Source organism: Anomaloglossus baeobatrachus, chromosome 2 (assembly GCF_048569485.1).
Source record: "Anomaloglossus baeobatrachus isolate aAnoBae1 chromosome 2, aAnoBae1.hap1, whole genome shotgun sequence".
Taxonomy (NCBI): Eukaryota; Metazoa; Chordata; class Amphibia; order Anura; family Aromobatidae; genus Anomaloglossus; species Anomaloglossus baeobatrachus.
The window spans coordinates 536,207,101-536,223,583 of NC_134354.1; the positions used below are offsets into that span (position 1 = coordinate 536,207,101).

Below are 16,483 nucleotides of genomic sequence, written 5' to 3' on the forward strand. Positions count from 1 at the left end.
ATCCCACTGGGGGTGTATAGCCAGAAGGGGAGGGGCCTTACACTTTTTAGTGTAATTGCTTTGTGTGGCCTCCGGAGGCAGTGCTATACACCCAATCGTCTGGGTCTCCCAATGGAGCGCCGAAGAAAAGTACACCTGCGATGGTATTGGTCCCCAGCCAACTTAGCACAGTTCCTCCCAAATTATTCACCACATTGTTGGAAGGGCTGCCTCCAAAGGGGTACTCTTGGTCACTGCTGGTGGGCTTGTTCGTTTTCTCGTTCCGGTTGGAGGTGTTTGGCCTAATAGGTGAGCTGACAGGCAATCCTATTAATCCGAATCCAGGTCTGGCAGTACCAAACGTGGGTATAGAGGAGCTCCCTTGGGAATCTAGGGGTATATTAGTACACATTCTAGTTGCTGCCAGATATTGCATAAGTAGCTATTGGAAATCCCCAAATACACCTACATTAGTTGAACTGTATAAGCGAAATAATCTTCAATGCCAATACGAGTTCTTTCTGGCTCACTCCATCCGCGCCAAAAACAAAATACTTCAGATTTGGGACACGTGGCTAAACTCTGTATATGCTTCCCCTGTCAGGCATCTGTTTCCAGGGCAAACGGTCTGATAGGGAAAAAGTGGGTCAAATAGAGTGTTTACGCAGGGAGCTCACCCGTACCACATGTCAATATTCAAGGTGTTTATATCTCTGTTGTTGTTGTTGTTACTGCTCGGGCTACCTCAGAACGCCATCTAATTCCCCCCTCCCTGTTTGCCTCCGTGCAACCCTCCATGGTTCTCCCCCTCCCCCCCCACACTTTATTATCTTCCTTTCTTATTCTCTGGTTCTGGTAGTTTGGAACCCTTGTTTGGAGGATTAAAGAGTAATTTGGTAGGTTGACTCTATACTAGAGTTGAGCGGATAGTGAAAAATCCGGGTCCGGCGGCTATCCGTTGGAGTTCGGCCCCATATATGTGAATGGGGAGTGGAATCCGGGTACGAGAGACAGACAGAGAGACAGACAAAAAGAATAAAATAAAAAAAAAACGGATCCGGATCGTGCACCCGGAAGCCCGCGTCGGACTCGGATCAAGTGCTCAAACCGCGCGGATCCGGATTTTGCCGATCCGGATCCGCTCAACACTACTCTATACGTATTGGGTATTGATTAACCTAAAAAAGTTGCAACATGGATTAGACATGATTGTTGGTGGTTTAATAGAAAATATGAATCATAATCCAAGGTTATACTACCACTTGTTACAGCATTATTCTCTTTGTGTATTATTGCCAATGATTCAATACAAAAAGAAGGAATTCGGGTATCTTCCTACAATAAAAATTGGTTGGATAAAGAAGAGGATACAGCGCGCTGGGACAGGAGTGAACGGGAGTAGAAAATGTATTTATTTATTAGTTAATGCGTTAAAACATGCAACAGAACGGTAGACATGTAGACCTGAATGGGGAACCTCTATATCAGGAACCCAGGATGAGACCTAGGATGGGAGGGGGAAAAAAAAAAAAAAATAAGATTCCAGAGATGGGAAACAGTGCCTTGCAAAAGTATTCACTCCCCTTAGCTTGTTACCCATTTTGTTATATTACAACCTGTGTTTAAAACATGGGGAGGATAATAGTCCTGTTCTGACATGTTTCGAGTGCTTTATGCGTCAGAACAGGACTTTTATCTTCCCCATGTTTGTCTTTTTATGAAATAACCTAATAAAAGAAAAAAAAATAAATAAATATTACTGGATGGCTGTGTTGGACTTCTAGCTTTCTTCTATATTTTTTTTATATAGCTTTTTCCTGGACTGTATTTTTGCACTTATTTGGATACAAATATTTGGGGGCATTAAAGCACAGCAGAATTCTGACACCTTTAGCTTGGTAAACATGTTAAAACAAAACAAAAAAAAACAAAAAAAGAAAAAAAAGTGACGCAAAAAAGGAGGCTAGGCTATGAATTGCATTGGTGACAAGCAATCTAGTTAAAAAACAAAACTATTTTGTTTTTGCTTATGGTTGAAGCATGGCATCTGTTGGACGAGCACTTTCATGTTTAACTCCTTGCACTATTCATCTCACCATGTAATGTTTTGGAACAAGTCATTATGGTTTTTCAGCGCTTTTCACTTCCACATCAGAGACCCTGCAGAAGGTTATTAGCATATCGCTTCTGACGCTCTCGCATCGGAGGCTTTGCACAAGTGGAACCAAGGCCTTAAGGAAAGGCTCCTCTATAGAGGTTTTGTACATTACTAGAATTGTCCCACTATATTGTTCAGTGTCACAGTATATTTTACCTGCATGTAGCCAAACTCCCATTTACTCAAATGTATGACAAAATTAAAATTTATATTATCAAATCACTTCAAAAGAACAAGAGTGTAGCTGATACAGTTTTTAATACAGAGGCATCTATCCACGGAACATATGCGCCACTTCTAATATTTCTTTCCCACAGTGTCTTCTGGATGGTCCTGAATTCACGTTCTCAATGCAAGTCTATGAGACTCACAAAAGCCAGCAGAGTCTGACTAAGCTTAGGGGATCTGCAGCCCTCCATAACGGTCCCAGTTCATGTGGCCTCTTGGGAGACTGAATTGCCCACCCCTGCGTGCTTTACAGTCATTGTGAGTTCTTCTAAGGGCACTGCATGAGTTTCCACACTCCAAAGCTATACATATAGGGAATGAAAAGGAAAAAGACTGTACACAAGGCTTAGAAAGATTATATAAATTTATTCAATTCAAAGTTTACAAAAAGGTATAAAAAGATTAAAAAAGGAATTGAAATGAGATAACCAGCAGGTGGCGTACTCACACCACAACTCAGTAGTCAGGTCTATAAAGGTTAAATTGGCTGTACTAAAGCACCATACTGAGATACCTACCAAACACTGCTTGTGTGATGATGTATAAATGGCTGCCAACCGGCGTGCCCTGGGGACAGATGGTCACACAAAAAGAACCAAACAGTGTCAGGAGATAGAACAGTAGGTGTATGTAAAGGAAAAAACGTATCAGCACATTATAAACAGAAGTATCATATACCTGAGTTGTGGGGTGAGAGTCCGAGAGAACCCGACCTAGGTTTCGATCTTAATGCCTTCTTCCGGGGGTCCGGAAGAAGGCATTAAGATCTCTCATTTCAATTCCTTTTTTAATCTTTTTATACCTTTTGTAAACTTTGAATTGAATAAATTTATATAATCTTTCTAAGCCTTGTGTACAGTCTTTTTCCTCTTCATTTGAAACTATATCTGTATATGGCTATTTCCATGTACATATTATGGCACGGGTTCCATTCCCGTGTATGTTGGTTGTTCTAACCCTATACATATAGGGAATGTAGATTCTCATCAAACATGGGGAGAACATACAAACTCCATGCAGATGTGGTGGTCATTGGTTGGATTCGAACATAAGACATCAAGGAAATAGTGATCAACCACACCGTAAAATCATTAAAGGGACGACCAAACAGTAGTATGAAAATATTTTATTTATGGCAGTAATCTCACTAGATATTGTGCTTTATCCCAAATTCCTGACTGTTCAGAGACCCATACTATATAGACTGCAGCACATCAATAAATATCAGGGTGCTTCCTGAGGAGGTGTAGCCACACTGTACTTGACCGGTATAAATACTATTACTCTGAGCTCATTTACAAAACAGTTTTTTGTATTTTCCATACACAGCATTGGTTATAAAGACTAGCACATCCGCTGATCCTTCTTCTGGTACCACCTTCACTTCTTGTACTGTAGCTTCCTTGTACAGCCAGCTGTCAGACATGTAAGACAGGTTAAGTGAGTATTATCCTACGACAGTATTCATGAGAATAGGATATGAATGCAAAGTATTCAACATGTATCACGAGGCATACAATAGAACACTACAATACATAAAATCCCCATCTTGTTATCACCGTGGAATTAAACTTTCCATAACTCCCTTTTTTGACACTGAAACCTTCTGACAACTCTGGATAGAAGTATAAAGAAGGAGGAACAGTACACCAGGAGCAATAATCAAAAGGGATGCACACATTCAGATGGAGCAGTCTGGAAAGGCCACCAGAAGGTAATATATTAACATTCACAAGTTTTCACATTTTGTCTGTGTTTTAGAATTTCTCAAGCCTAAGGGGTACTTTGCACACTGCGACATCGCTAGCCGATGCCGAGTGCGATAGTACCCGCCCCCGTCGCACATGCGATATCTTGTGATAGCTGCCGTAGCGAACATTATCGCTATGGCAGCTTCACACGCACTTACCTGCCCTACGACGTCGCTCTGGCCGGCGACCCGCCTCCTTCCTAAGGGGGCGGGTCGTGCGGCATGACACGGCAGGCGGCCAATAGAAGCGGAGGGGCGGAGATGAGCGGGATGTAAACATTCCGCCCACCTTCTCCCTTCCGCATTGCTGGTTGACGGCGGGCGCAGGTAAGGAGATGTTTGTCGGTCCTGCGGCTTCACACACAGCGATGTGTGGAGCTGCAGGAACGACAAACAACATCGTACCTGCGGACGCACCGACATTATGAAAATGAACGACGTGACACAGATCAGCGATTTTTGACTGTTTCACGCTCGTTCATCTTCTCTCCTAGGCTTTACACATTGCGATGTCGTTACCGGCGCCGGATGTGTGTCACTTTCGATTTGACCCCGACGATATCGCAGTAGCGATGTTGCAACATGCAAAGTACCCCTAACTATATGTGCATCGCAACTTGTGCATTGTAATATATCATCACTCTGGAACCATTTTGAGTGCTTAAAGGAGAGCAGACAGGCTATTCAAAACATATGTATTTATATACTCTTAGAAAACCAAGGAGAATAATAAACCCCCAGTTTGTGAGGCTGTACATGTTCTAAAAACAATTCTTTCATATACAGTGGTCCAGCTCTTTGCATGAAATGAACTACATTCCCCAACCATAGGGATCTCCTGATTGGATGCACTCATGAAGAGTCAAGTGACAACGCAGAGTGCCTACGGTTCCTTAATACGGAGGCATAAGCACTGTGTGGTGTAAAGGCGTCTTTGGGGGCTGTTTTCTCACCTATATGCTTTGCTTGTAAGGGAGAAAGTCCTTAAAGAAGAAATGACAATATATTGCACAAAATAAACTCCATTCATCATTATAGCTCTTAGAAGTAAATAAACCACTCTTGGTCTAACATTCATGTAGGAATGGCTGTATAATCCTTTAGGAAGGCTTTCTAGCCCTTTACAATTCTAGCTGTACCTGGACTGGAATGATCATTTTAATTTAAGTATTATACAGTTTGAGTGATAAATAAAGAGGTACAGCAGGAGATCCATTTATTTAGGGGAGTCCACTGCTCTTACAAACCCCTCCTAAATACTATGTTCTCTAGTGTAAAAAAAAAAAACAGATATCAAATGCAAGAGCGATGTTGGCACTGGATCTCCCAGAGATTGCGTTAAAGGAAACCTGTCACCAGGTTTTTCCTTTATGATCTGCGGCCACCACCAGTGAGCCTTTATATATACAGCATTCCAGAATGCTGTATATAAGAGCCCAGGTCGCTCTGTATAAGTGTAAAAAACACCTTTATTATACTCACCTAGGAGGAGGTACAGTCCGAAAGGAGTCGCTGCTCTCGGTCCGGCACCTCCTCTATCCTGTGCAGTCGCCGTCCTCTAGCCCAACTCAGCACAGTGTCGATGACATGTCCTACGTCATCCACAGAGAGGCCTCCTTTACACTCGCAGGTGCTAGGAAAGGTCAAAGACCGCATGCACACTACAATACTTTGATCTGCCCTCAGCCGGGCAGATGAAAGTGCGCATGCGCTGGAGCACAATGAAGGTCTCTGTGTGGATGACTTAGAGGAGTCATCCAGATAGGGTTTAGCAGGAGGACGACGATTGCACAAGATGGAGGAGGCGCCAGACTGAGAGCAGCAACACCCATCTGACCAGACTGCCCCGAGTATAATAAAGGTGTTTAAGTTCTACAGAGCGGACTGGACTCTTATTATACAGCATTCCAGAATGTGGTATATAAGGGCTCACTGGTGGTGATTGCAGCTTATAAGGAAAAACCTGGTGACAGGTTCCCTTTAAATTGATTGTTATGCTATGTAAGCACTACAGTCAAATCAGTGGCCACTAATGGCCCATTAGCAGATGCCAATTGCTTATAAAGCTTATGTGACATAATGACATCCAAGCCTTGGCAGTCTTGGCACCAACATGACTGAACCGTGCTGTTGTGGGAGGAGATTATAGGGTATTTTTAATTTTATTCTAGGGAGAAGGGAATTTTGTTTACTTACCGTAAATTCCTTTTCTTCTAGCTCCAATTGGGAGACCCAGACAGTGGGTGTATAGCTACTGCCTCTGGAGGCCGCACAAAGAACTACACTTAAAAGTGTAAGGCCCCTCCCCTTCTGGCTATACACCCTCCCGTAGGAGTACGGATTCCTCAGTTTTAGTACCAAAGCAAGAAGGAGGAAAGCCAATAACAGTTTCAAAAACAAATTCAATCCGATAACAAGATCGGAGAACTTAAGAAACAACATGAACAACATGTGCACCCGAAAAACGAAACCCTAAGAACAAATAGGGCGGGTGCTGGGTCTCCCAATTGGAGCTAGAAGAAAAGGAATTTACGGTAAGTAAACAAAATTCCCTTCTTTTTCGCTCCTAATTGGGAGACCCAGACAGTGGGACGTCCAAAAGCAGTCCCTGGGTGGGTAAAAAGATACCACATGAACGGGCTGTCAGACAGCCTCTTCCTACAGGTGGGCCACCGCCGCCTGAAGGACCTGTCTACCTAGGCTGGCATCTGCCGAAGCGTAGGTATGCACTTGATAGTGTTTGGTAAACGTGTGCAGACTCGACCAGGTAGCCGCCTGGCACACTTGCTGAGCCGTAGCATGATGCCGCAATGCCCAGGACGCACCCACGGCTCTGGTAGAATGGGCCTTCAGTCCAGATGGAATCGGAAGCCCAGCAGAACGGTATGTGTGAAGAATTGGTTCCTTGATCCACCGCGCCAGGGTGGATTTGGAAGCTTGCGATCCCTTATGCTGACCAGCGACTAGGACAAAGAGCGCATCAGAACGGCGTAGAGACGCCGTGCGAGAAATGTAAATCCTGAGTGCTCTCACCAGGTCCAACAGATGTAAACCCTTTTCAAATTGGTGAACTGGATGCGGACACAAAGATGGCAAAGTGATATCCTGATTGAGATGAAAGGAAGAAACCACCTTGGGAGAAAACTCTGGAATTGGACGCAGTACTACCTTGTCTTGGTGAAACACCAGGAAGGGAGATTTGCAAGATAACGCCGCTAGCTCGGACACTCTTCGAAGAGACGTGACCGCCACAAGAAAAACTACCTTTTGTGAAAGCCGAGAAAGGGGAACCTCTTTCAAAGGCTCGAAAGGCGGCTTCTGGAGAGCAATGAGAACCTTGTTCAGATCCCAGGGTTCCAATGGCCGTCTGTAAGGAGGAACGATATGACAAACTCCTTGGAGAAACGTGCGTACTTTAGAAAGCCGTGCCAAGCGCTTCTGAAAGAATACGGATAGCGCGGAGACTTGACCCTTAAGCGAGCTAAGCGACAAACCTTTTTCCAACCCAGACTGCAGGAAGGAAAGAAAAATTGGCAATGCAAATGGCCAGGGAGAAAACCCTTGAGCCAAGCACCACGCTAAGAATATCTTCCACGTCCTGTGATAGATCTTAGCTGAGGATGGTTTTCTAGCCTGTCTCATTGTGGCAACAACTTTATGAGATAAACCTGAGGCCGCTAGGATCCAGGACTCAATGGCCACACAGTCAGGTTCAGGGCCGCAGAATTCAGATGGAAAAACGGCCCTTGAGACAGCAAATCTGGACGGTTTGGTAGTGTCCACGGTTGGCCTACCGTGAGATGCCACAGATCCGGGTACCACGACCTTCTTGGCCAATCTGGAGCGACGAGTATGGCTCGATGGCAGTCGGACTTGATTTTCCGGAGAACTCTGGGTAACAATGCTAGAGGTGGGAACACATAGGGGAGTCGGAATTGCGACCAATCCTGAACCAAGGCGTCTGCCGCCAGCGCTCGGTGATCGTGAGACCGTGCCATGAAAACTGGGACCTTGTTGTTGTGCCGTGACGCCATCAGATCGACGTCCGGCGTCCCCCAGCGGCAACAGATCTGCTGAAACACGTCCGGGTGAAGGGACCATTCTCCTGCGTCCATGCCCTGGCGACTGAGAAAGTCTGCTTCCCAGTTTTCCACGCCTGGGATGTGAACTGCGGATATGGTGGACGCTCTGCTTTCCACCCACGTCAAAATCCGCTGGACTTCTTGAAAAGCTTGGCGACTGCGTGTTCCCCCTTGGTGGTTGATGTACGCCACCGCCGTGGAATTGTCCGACTGAATCCGAATCTGCTTGCCTTCCAGCCATTGTTGGAAGGCTCGCAGGGCAAGATAGATTGCTCTGATTTCCAGAACATTGATCTGCAGGGTGGACTCTTCCTGAGTCCACGTCCCCTGAGCCCTGTGGTGGAGAAACACTGCTCCCCACCCTGATAGGCTCGCATCCGTCGTGACCACTGCCCAGGACGGGGGAAGGAACGACTTTCCCTGTGACAATGAGGTGGGGAGAAGCCACCATTGCAGAGAGTCCTTGGCAGTCTGAGAGAGGGAGACAGTCCTGTCGAGGGACGTCGATTTCCCATCCCATTGGCGTAGAATGTCCCATTGTAGAGGGCGCAGATGAAACTGCGCGAACGGGACTGCCTCCATTGCTGCTACCATCTTTCCTAGGAAATGCATGAGGCGCCTCAGTGAGTGCGACTGGCTCTGAAGGAGAGATTGCACTCCAGTCCGTAGCGAGCACTGCTTGTCCAGTGGAAGCCTCACTATCGCTGAGAGAGTATGAAACTCCATGCCAAGATAAGTCAGAGATTGGGTCGGGGTTAGATGAGACTTTGGAAAGTTGATAATCCACCCGAAACTCTGGAGAGTGTCTAGTGCCACCTTCAGACTGTGTTGGCATGCCTCTTGAGAGGGTGCCTTTATAAGCAGGTCGTCTAGATACGGGATGACCGAGTGACCCTGCGAGTGCAGAACAGCTACTACTGCTGCCATGACTTTGGTGAAGACCCGGGGGGCTGTTGCCAGACCGAAAGGTAACGCTACGAACTGTAGGTGTTCGTCGTGTATGACGAAGCGTAGGAAACGCTGATGCTCTGGTGCAATCGGCACGTGGAGATACGCATCTTTGATATCTATTGATGCTAGAAAATCTCCTTGAGACATTGAGGCTATGACGGAGCGTAGGGATTCCATCCGGAACCTCCTGACTTTTACGTGTCTGTTGAGCAACTTTAGATCCAGGACGGGTCGATACGATCCGTCCTTTTTTGGGACCACAAACAGATTGGAGTAAAAACCGTGACCTTGTTCCTGAAGAGGGACGGAGGTCACCACTCCTTCCGCCTTTAGAGCGGCCACCGCCTGCAACAGAGCATCGGCTCGGTCTGGTGGTGGAGAAGTTCTGAAGAAACGAGTTGGCGGACGAGAACTGAACTCTATCCTGTACCCGTGAGACAGAATATCCCTCACCCAACGGTCTTTGACGCGTGACAGCCAAATGTCGCCAAAGTGGGAAAGCCTCCCACCGACCGCGGGTGTGGGAATCGGAGACCGCAAGTCAGGAGGACGCCGTCTTGGCAACGGTTCCTCCGGCTGTCCTTTTTGGGCGTGACTGAGACCTCCAAGAATCTGAGCGTCTCTGGTCTTTTTGAGTCTTTTTTGACGAGGCGAATTGGGACCTGCCCGGTCCTCGAAAGGACCGATAACCAGACTGACCCTTCCTCTGTTGGGGTTTGTTTTGTCTGTGTTGCGGTAAGGATGAGTCCTTACCCTTGGAGTGTTTGATGATTTCATCCAAACGCTCTCCAAACAATCGGTCACGAGAAAAAGGCAAATTGGTTAAGCACTTCTTGGAATGAGAATCTGCTTTCCAATGTCTCAACCACAGGGCCCTACGCAAAACAACGGAGTTGGCTGACGCCACTGCCGTGCGGCTTGTAGCGTCAAGAACAGCATTAATCGCGTACGACGCGAATGCCGCCATTTGCGAGGTCAATGGTGCTACCTGCGGGGCAAATGCACGTGTGACTGAGTCGACTCGCGCAAGCCCGGCTGAGATAGCTTGGAGTGCCCATACGGCCGCAAAAGAAGGCGCTAATGACGCTCCAATCGCTTCATAGATGGATTTCAGCCAGAGCTCCATCTGCCTGTCAGTGGCATCTTTAAGTGCCGCTCCATCTTCAACTGCAACCAAGGATCTAGCTGCAAGCCTGGAAATTGGAGGATCCACTTTTGGACACTGGGTCCAACCCTTGACCACCTCAGGGGGAAAAGGGTAGCGTGTATCTTTAAGCCGTTTAGGAAAACGCCTTTCAGGATAAGCGTGGGGTTTCTGGATTGCGTCTCTAAAGTCAGCGTGGTCCAGAAAAGTGCTTAATGTACGCTTAGGGTATCTGAAATGGATTCTCTCGTGCTGCGAAGCTGACTCCTCTACAAGAGGAGCTGGTGGGGAAATATTTAACATCTTATTGATGTTAAATATAAGATCATTAACTATGGCGTCACCATCTGGTGTATCTAGATTGAGAGCGGTCCCAGGATCAGAATCCTGATCAGTTACGTCCGCCTCATCACCCATAGATTCATCTCGCTGGGACCCTGACCATTGAGATGAATGTGAAGGCCCGTCATAGCGAGCCCGCTTAGGCTGCCCGGGGCCATCGTCCGAGTCAGAGTCTTCACCCTGAGGTGTATATGCCCGTCCCGGAGCTTGGAGCTGAGGGGGACCAGGGGGCAATGATTGCACAGTGTCCGTGGCCTGAAGTACAGGCCTAGCTCGCAATGTGTCAAGAATTTGTGACATAGTGAGAGACATTCTGTCAGCAAAAGCTGCAAACTCAGTTCCTGTCACCTGGACAGCATTCACAGGTGGTACACCCTGGGTCACGTCCAGCAGAGGTCCCGACTGTGCAAGCGCCGCAGGGGCCGAGCACTGCACACAATGGGGGTCCGTGGAGCCTGCCGGTAGAAAAGTCCCACATGCGGTGCAGGAAGCATATAATGTCTGTGCCTTGGCACCCTTGCGTTTTACGGACGACATGCTGCTGGCTCTCTGCAATGTGAGAGAGTCTATAGCCAAAGGGCGACCAGCGCTATGTAATACCAAGTATTTGTAGAAACAAAATACTAAGAATACTACTGGCACAAGAGGGGGTGAGCCCTGAGGGCTGCTTACCGCCCGCTGAATAGCGGGTAAGAGGCGCAGAATTCCTTGTCTGGGTCTCCCCGGCTCCCCTCTGCAGCTCAGCGTGTCAGCAGGAATGGCTGCCGGCGTCTGTGGAGAGGGGCGGTCCGTGGGAGTTCCCAAACAAAAGTGCGGGAAACAGTGTCCCCTCTGTGCCGATTGTGAGGGCTGGAGTATGTAAAAACGACTCCAGCCCTCGGCGCTGATGCACTGGCCAGCGTCCCGCCCCTCTCCTGACTGGCAGGTCTGGGGGCGGGAACGAACGGAAGCAGGCCGCAAAAGCCGGGGACTCGAGTTATCAGCGCGGCCGCCGTAAAAGCGCGGGCCGCGCTGAAGTCCCCGGCGCACCACAAGTGCCAGCCGCGCCGCAGTCCCAGCGGCCGGCGTGACCGATTCCCAGAAGTGGCCAGCGTCCCGCCCCTCTCCTGACTGGCAGGTCTGGGGGCGGGAACGAACGGAAGCAGGCCGCAAAAGCCGGGGACTCGAGTTATCAGCGCGGCCGCCGTAAAAGCGCGGGCCGCGCTAAAGTCCCCGGCGCACCACAAGTGCCAGCCGCGCCGCAGTCCCAGCGGCCGGCGCGACCGATTCCCAGAAGTGTGCCTGCTTCAGCGAAGCTGAATGAGGCCATGGCACAAGCGCCGTAGCGCTGATGTCCCCCGGCGCACTACAACACCCAGCATGCTGCGGTGTGAGCGCCAAATGCACGGGGACACAGAGTACCTTGAGGAAGCAGGGCCATGTCCCTGATGTACTCCGCTCCATCCAGCATCTTCTCCAGGGGCTGTAGATGGAGCACGGTCTCAGTGCCTGGAGACCAGTAAATCCCACTTCACCCAGAGCCCTGTAAAAAGGGATGGGGAAGGAATCAGCATGTGGGCTCCTGCCGCCGTACCCGCAATGGGTACCTCAACCTTACAAACACCTCCGACATACAGTGGGGTGAGAAGGGAGCATGCTGGGAGCCCTGTATGGGCCCTCTTTTCTTCCATCCGACATAGTCAGCAGCTGCTGCTGACTAAAAACAATGGAGCTATGCGTGAGTGTCTGACCTCCTGCGCACAAAGCTAAAACTGAGGAATCCGTACTCCTACGGGAGGGTGTATAGCCAGAAGGGGAGGGGCCTTACACTTTTAAGTGTAGTTCTTTGTGCGGCCTCCAGAGGCAGTAGCTATACACCCACTGTCTGGGTCTCCCAATTAGGAGCGAAAAAGAAATAAAGTTTTCAAACAGAATCTGCCAGCAGGTATTTGCTAACTCATCTGAGAGCAGCATGATATAGGCAACGAGACCCTGAACCCAATGATAGATTACTGCACCTAGTAATCTTAGTTTTTAGATTTAGCAATGCAGCAGAACTCAGAAACTTAACACACCCACACCAGGCTCTATGTACAAATGTCTATAGACAGAGGTGCTTATCAGAGGGAGAGAGGTGTGGTCGGACTAGTGTAGTCTGGGCAATTATAATCTCAGGTGATTAAACCTTCACTATAAGCAAACATCAACACACAGTAATAAATAGCTTTTATCTCCTGCAGTCTTCAAATTACATAGCAAAAACCTGCCAACAGATTCCCTTTAAAAAGGAGTTGGCAGAGTTTTGGACAATGTCTGTCAAGTCTGCATTGTAAATATGTTGACAAATCCACGTTAATGCAAAATAAGATAATACATGCCACAAAAGAAGAAAAATAAAAACTATAAAAATAGTTTGTGAACACAGCCTTACACGAGAGCCATTTAGATAATGCTGTTTCACATGGAGTTATGCATTTGCTCCAAAAGCAGGAAGACAATGTTCCAGCAGAAAGCAGAGTGAAGTTTTCTAATGCATTAGTTACAAGCAGCTTCAACTCTACTTTAAAAGGCATCACAGCTGACTAAGGCCTTGTGCGCACTAGGCGTTTTTGCCGCGTTTTTAGCGGCGTTTTTTACCGCGTTTTTGTGCTGAAAACGCAGTGACATTGCTTCCCCAGCAATGTCAATGGGTTTTCATAAGTGCTGTCCGCACACAGCGTTTTTTTTTAGCTGCGTTTTTGTGGTGACCACAAAAACGCAGCATGTCAATTATTTCTGCGTTTTTCACTGCGTTTTTCACCCATTGAATTCAATGAGATGTTAAAAACGCAATGAAAAATGCATATAGCCGCGTTTCTATGACTAAAAACGCAGCTATAAACGCAAGGGGTGGGTACTACAGTGACGTGTACAGGAAGAGGATTCCTTCTGTTGGTAAACACAGAAGCGTGAATCCTCCCGGTACCGTCACCGCTGCTTCCACCTCCCGTCCTGTGCATGTCAGCTCCGTGCGGCGCCATGTCTGGGCGGGAGGTGGAGGCAGCGGCGAAAATCAAAGTGAACAGTAGAAAAAAAAAAAATGTCATATATACTCACCTGTCCGCAGGGTCCCGGTGCCATGCCCGCTCCCAGCTCCTCCCGGTCCCGCCGCTCTGTGTACAGTCTCCCCGGGGCAGGACCTTGCTTGCAGGACCTGGCGGTGGATCACCTGATGCAGTCACCTGACGCATCAGCTGATCGCGGTGACGCGGGCGCCCGGCCGGCTATCAGCTGATCCTGCCGTCAGGGGACTTCATCAGCTGATTACCGGCAGCTCTTGCAGCGATCGGACGGGATCAGACTCCTGTCCAATCGATCGCTCCAGGAGCTGCCGGTAATCAGCACAGCACATAAGTGAGTATTATTTTTTTTTTTTTTTTTTTTCTACTGATGCATCAGCTGATTGTATAATCGGCTTTTATACAATCAGCTGATGTGTGATGTGATTCACATCCTTGAACCTGACAGATCATCTGATCGGTATGCCTTCCAGCAAACCGATCAGATGATATTGGATCCTGATTGGACGGCGCGGGACCCTAACCCAGGATTACTGCGGAGGGGGGTTCTTTATTTCAATAAAGATGGAGTCACTAATTGTGTTGTGTTTTATTTCTAATAAAAATATTTTTCTGTGTGTTGTTTTTTTTTTTATCTTTACTAGAAATTCATGGTGGCCATGTCTAATATTGGCGTGACACCATGAATTTCGGGCTTAGGGCCAGCTGATAATATACAGCTAGCCCTAACTCCATTATTACCCGGCTAGCCACCCGGCTTCAGGGCAGCTGGAAGAGTTGGATACAGCGCCAGAAGATGGCGCTTCTATGAAAGCGCCATTTTCTGGGGTGGCTGCGGACTGCAATTCGCAGTGGGGGTGCCCAGAAAGCATGGGCACCCTGCACTGTGGATTCCAATCCCCAGCTGCCTAGTTGTACCCGGCTGGACTCAAAAATTAGGCGAAGCCCACGTCATTTTTTTTTTTTTAATTATTTCATGAAATAATTAAAAAAAAGGGCTTCTCTATATTTTTGGTTCCCAGCCGGGTACAAATAGGCAGCTGGGGGTTGGGGGCAGCCCGTACCTGCCTGCTGTACCCGGCTAGCATACAAAAATATGGCGAAGCCCATGTCATTTTTTTTTTCTTTTTGGGCAAAAAACTGCATACAGTCCTGGAAGGAGGATGCTGAGCCTTGTAGTTCTGCAGCTGCTGTCTGCTCTCCTGCATACACTAGTGAATGGAGGATGCTGAGCCTTGTAGTTCTGCAGCTGCTGTCTGCTCTCCTGCATACACTAGTGAATGGAGGATGCTGAGACTTGTAGTTCTGCAGCTGCTGTCTGCTCTCCTGCATACACTAGTGAATGGAGGATGCTGAGCCTTGTAGTTCTGCAGCTGCTGTCTGCTCTCCTGCATACACTAGTGAATGGAGGATGCTGAGACTTGTAGTTCTGCAGCTGCTGTCTGCTCTCCTGCATACACTAGTGAATGGAGGATGCTGAGACTTGTAGTTCTGCAGCTGCTGTCTGCTCTCCTGCATACACTAGTGAATGGAGGATGCTGAGACTTGTAGTTCTGCAGCTGCTGTCTGCTCTCCTGCATACACTAGTGAATGGAGGATGCTGAGACTTGTAGTTCTGCAGCTGCTGTCTGCTCTCCTGCATACACTAGTGAATGGAGGATGCTGAGACTTGTAGTTCTGCAGCTGCTGTCTGCTCTCCTGCATACACTAGTTCTGCAGCTGTCTGCTCTCCTGCATACAATGAACATTTTGAAGAAGGAAATGACATCAGACCTTTTTTTTTTTTTTTTTCCATCAACAATCTTTAATGGCATTGTGCACTGATTAAAAACGCAGTGAGCAAAAACGCAGCAAAAAACGCACCAATCGTTTTTTTAGCCGCGGGTGCGTTTTTTTAGCCGCGGGTGCGTTTTTTAGACAAAAACGCACATAAAAACGCAGCGTGAAAAAAACGCCTAGTGCGCACATACCCTAACTGTAGTGAAATTGTGGTGCTTGCAATATCAGACAACCTTTGAAATGTTTTTTTTTGCAACAGCCCTTTAACCAGTTTGAGCATATTAAACTGGCCATATCATGGAATGGAGGCTGCAGGGCTGAATACAATGTAGTATTTTCTCATTTCTCCTGTCCGTTTAAGAGATATTAGCTTGGAAAGATTAGATTACACTTTGTTATAGTTCAACCAGGTGTTATCAGAGATTTGTATCTGAGGCCTTGTACTTCTTCCCCTGCATGACGTTGACCAATCATAAGCGGGTAACATTGTGCAGGTGTGAAAAGAACAAACCCTGCTCTCCTCACCAATCTCTATAGCTGCTGTGTAAAGATTCAGCAGAGCTGGGTTTTGTATCATTACAAACACTTCCAGATCTCATCTCACAGTGCAGCCAGCTCTTAAGGCCCTGTCACACACAGAGATAAATCTTTGGCAGATCTGTGGTTGCAGTGAAATCATGGACATATTGTTCCATTTGTACACAGCCACAAACCTGGCACTGATTGTCCACAATTTCACGGCAACCACAGATCTGCCGCAGATTTATCTCTGTGTGTGACAGGGCCTTTACACTCATCCCACACTGATTAGCACGAGATGGGATTTGAATGTGAGTGGTTGGGGAGCAGCTGCTGGGGACGCTTTTTATAAACTAAGCTTCGATGTAACTGTCTCCTGCGGCTGTTAACCCCTTCACGACCGCGGGCAGTAAAATTACGTCCTATTTTAACGTGACTTAACGACCAGGGATGTAACTTTACTGCCTAAAGTTCATTTGATTGCCATGGCCAGAGCAACGGCTTTCAAATGTC

At 47.6% G+C, this 16,483-nt stretch overlaps 1 protein-coding gene across 1 annotated transcript in view; it reads right to left on the reverse strand.

Annotated features, from left to right (window-relative positions):
* Nucleotides 1-3,443: 3,443 nt before the first annotated feature.
* GTPBP6 (GTP binding protein 6 (putative)) overlaps nt 3,444-16,483 on the reverse strand; it is an 82,486-nt gene continuing 69,446 nt past the window's right edge. The window contains exon 10 of the mRNA XM_075336632.1: nt 3,444-3,780. Within this exon, the coding sequence (XP_075192747.1) occupies nt 3,657-3,780 (124 nt within the window). The 3' untranslated portion in view covers nt 3,444-3,656. The remainder of the gene's footprint in view (nt 3,781-16,483) is intronic.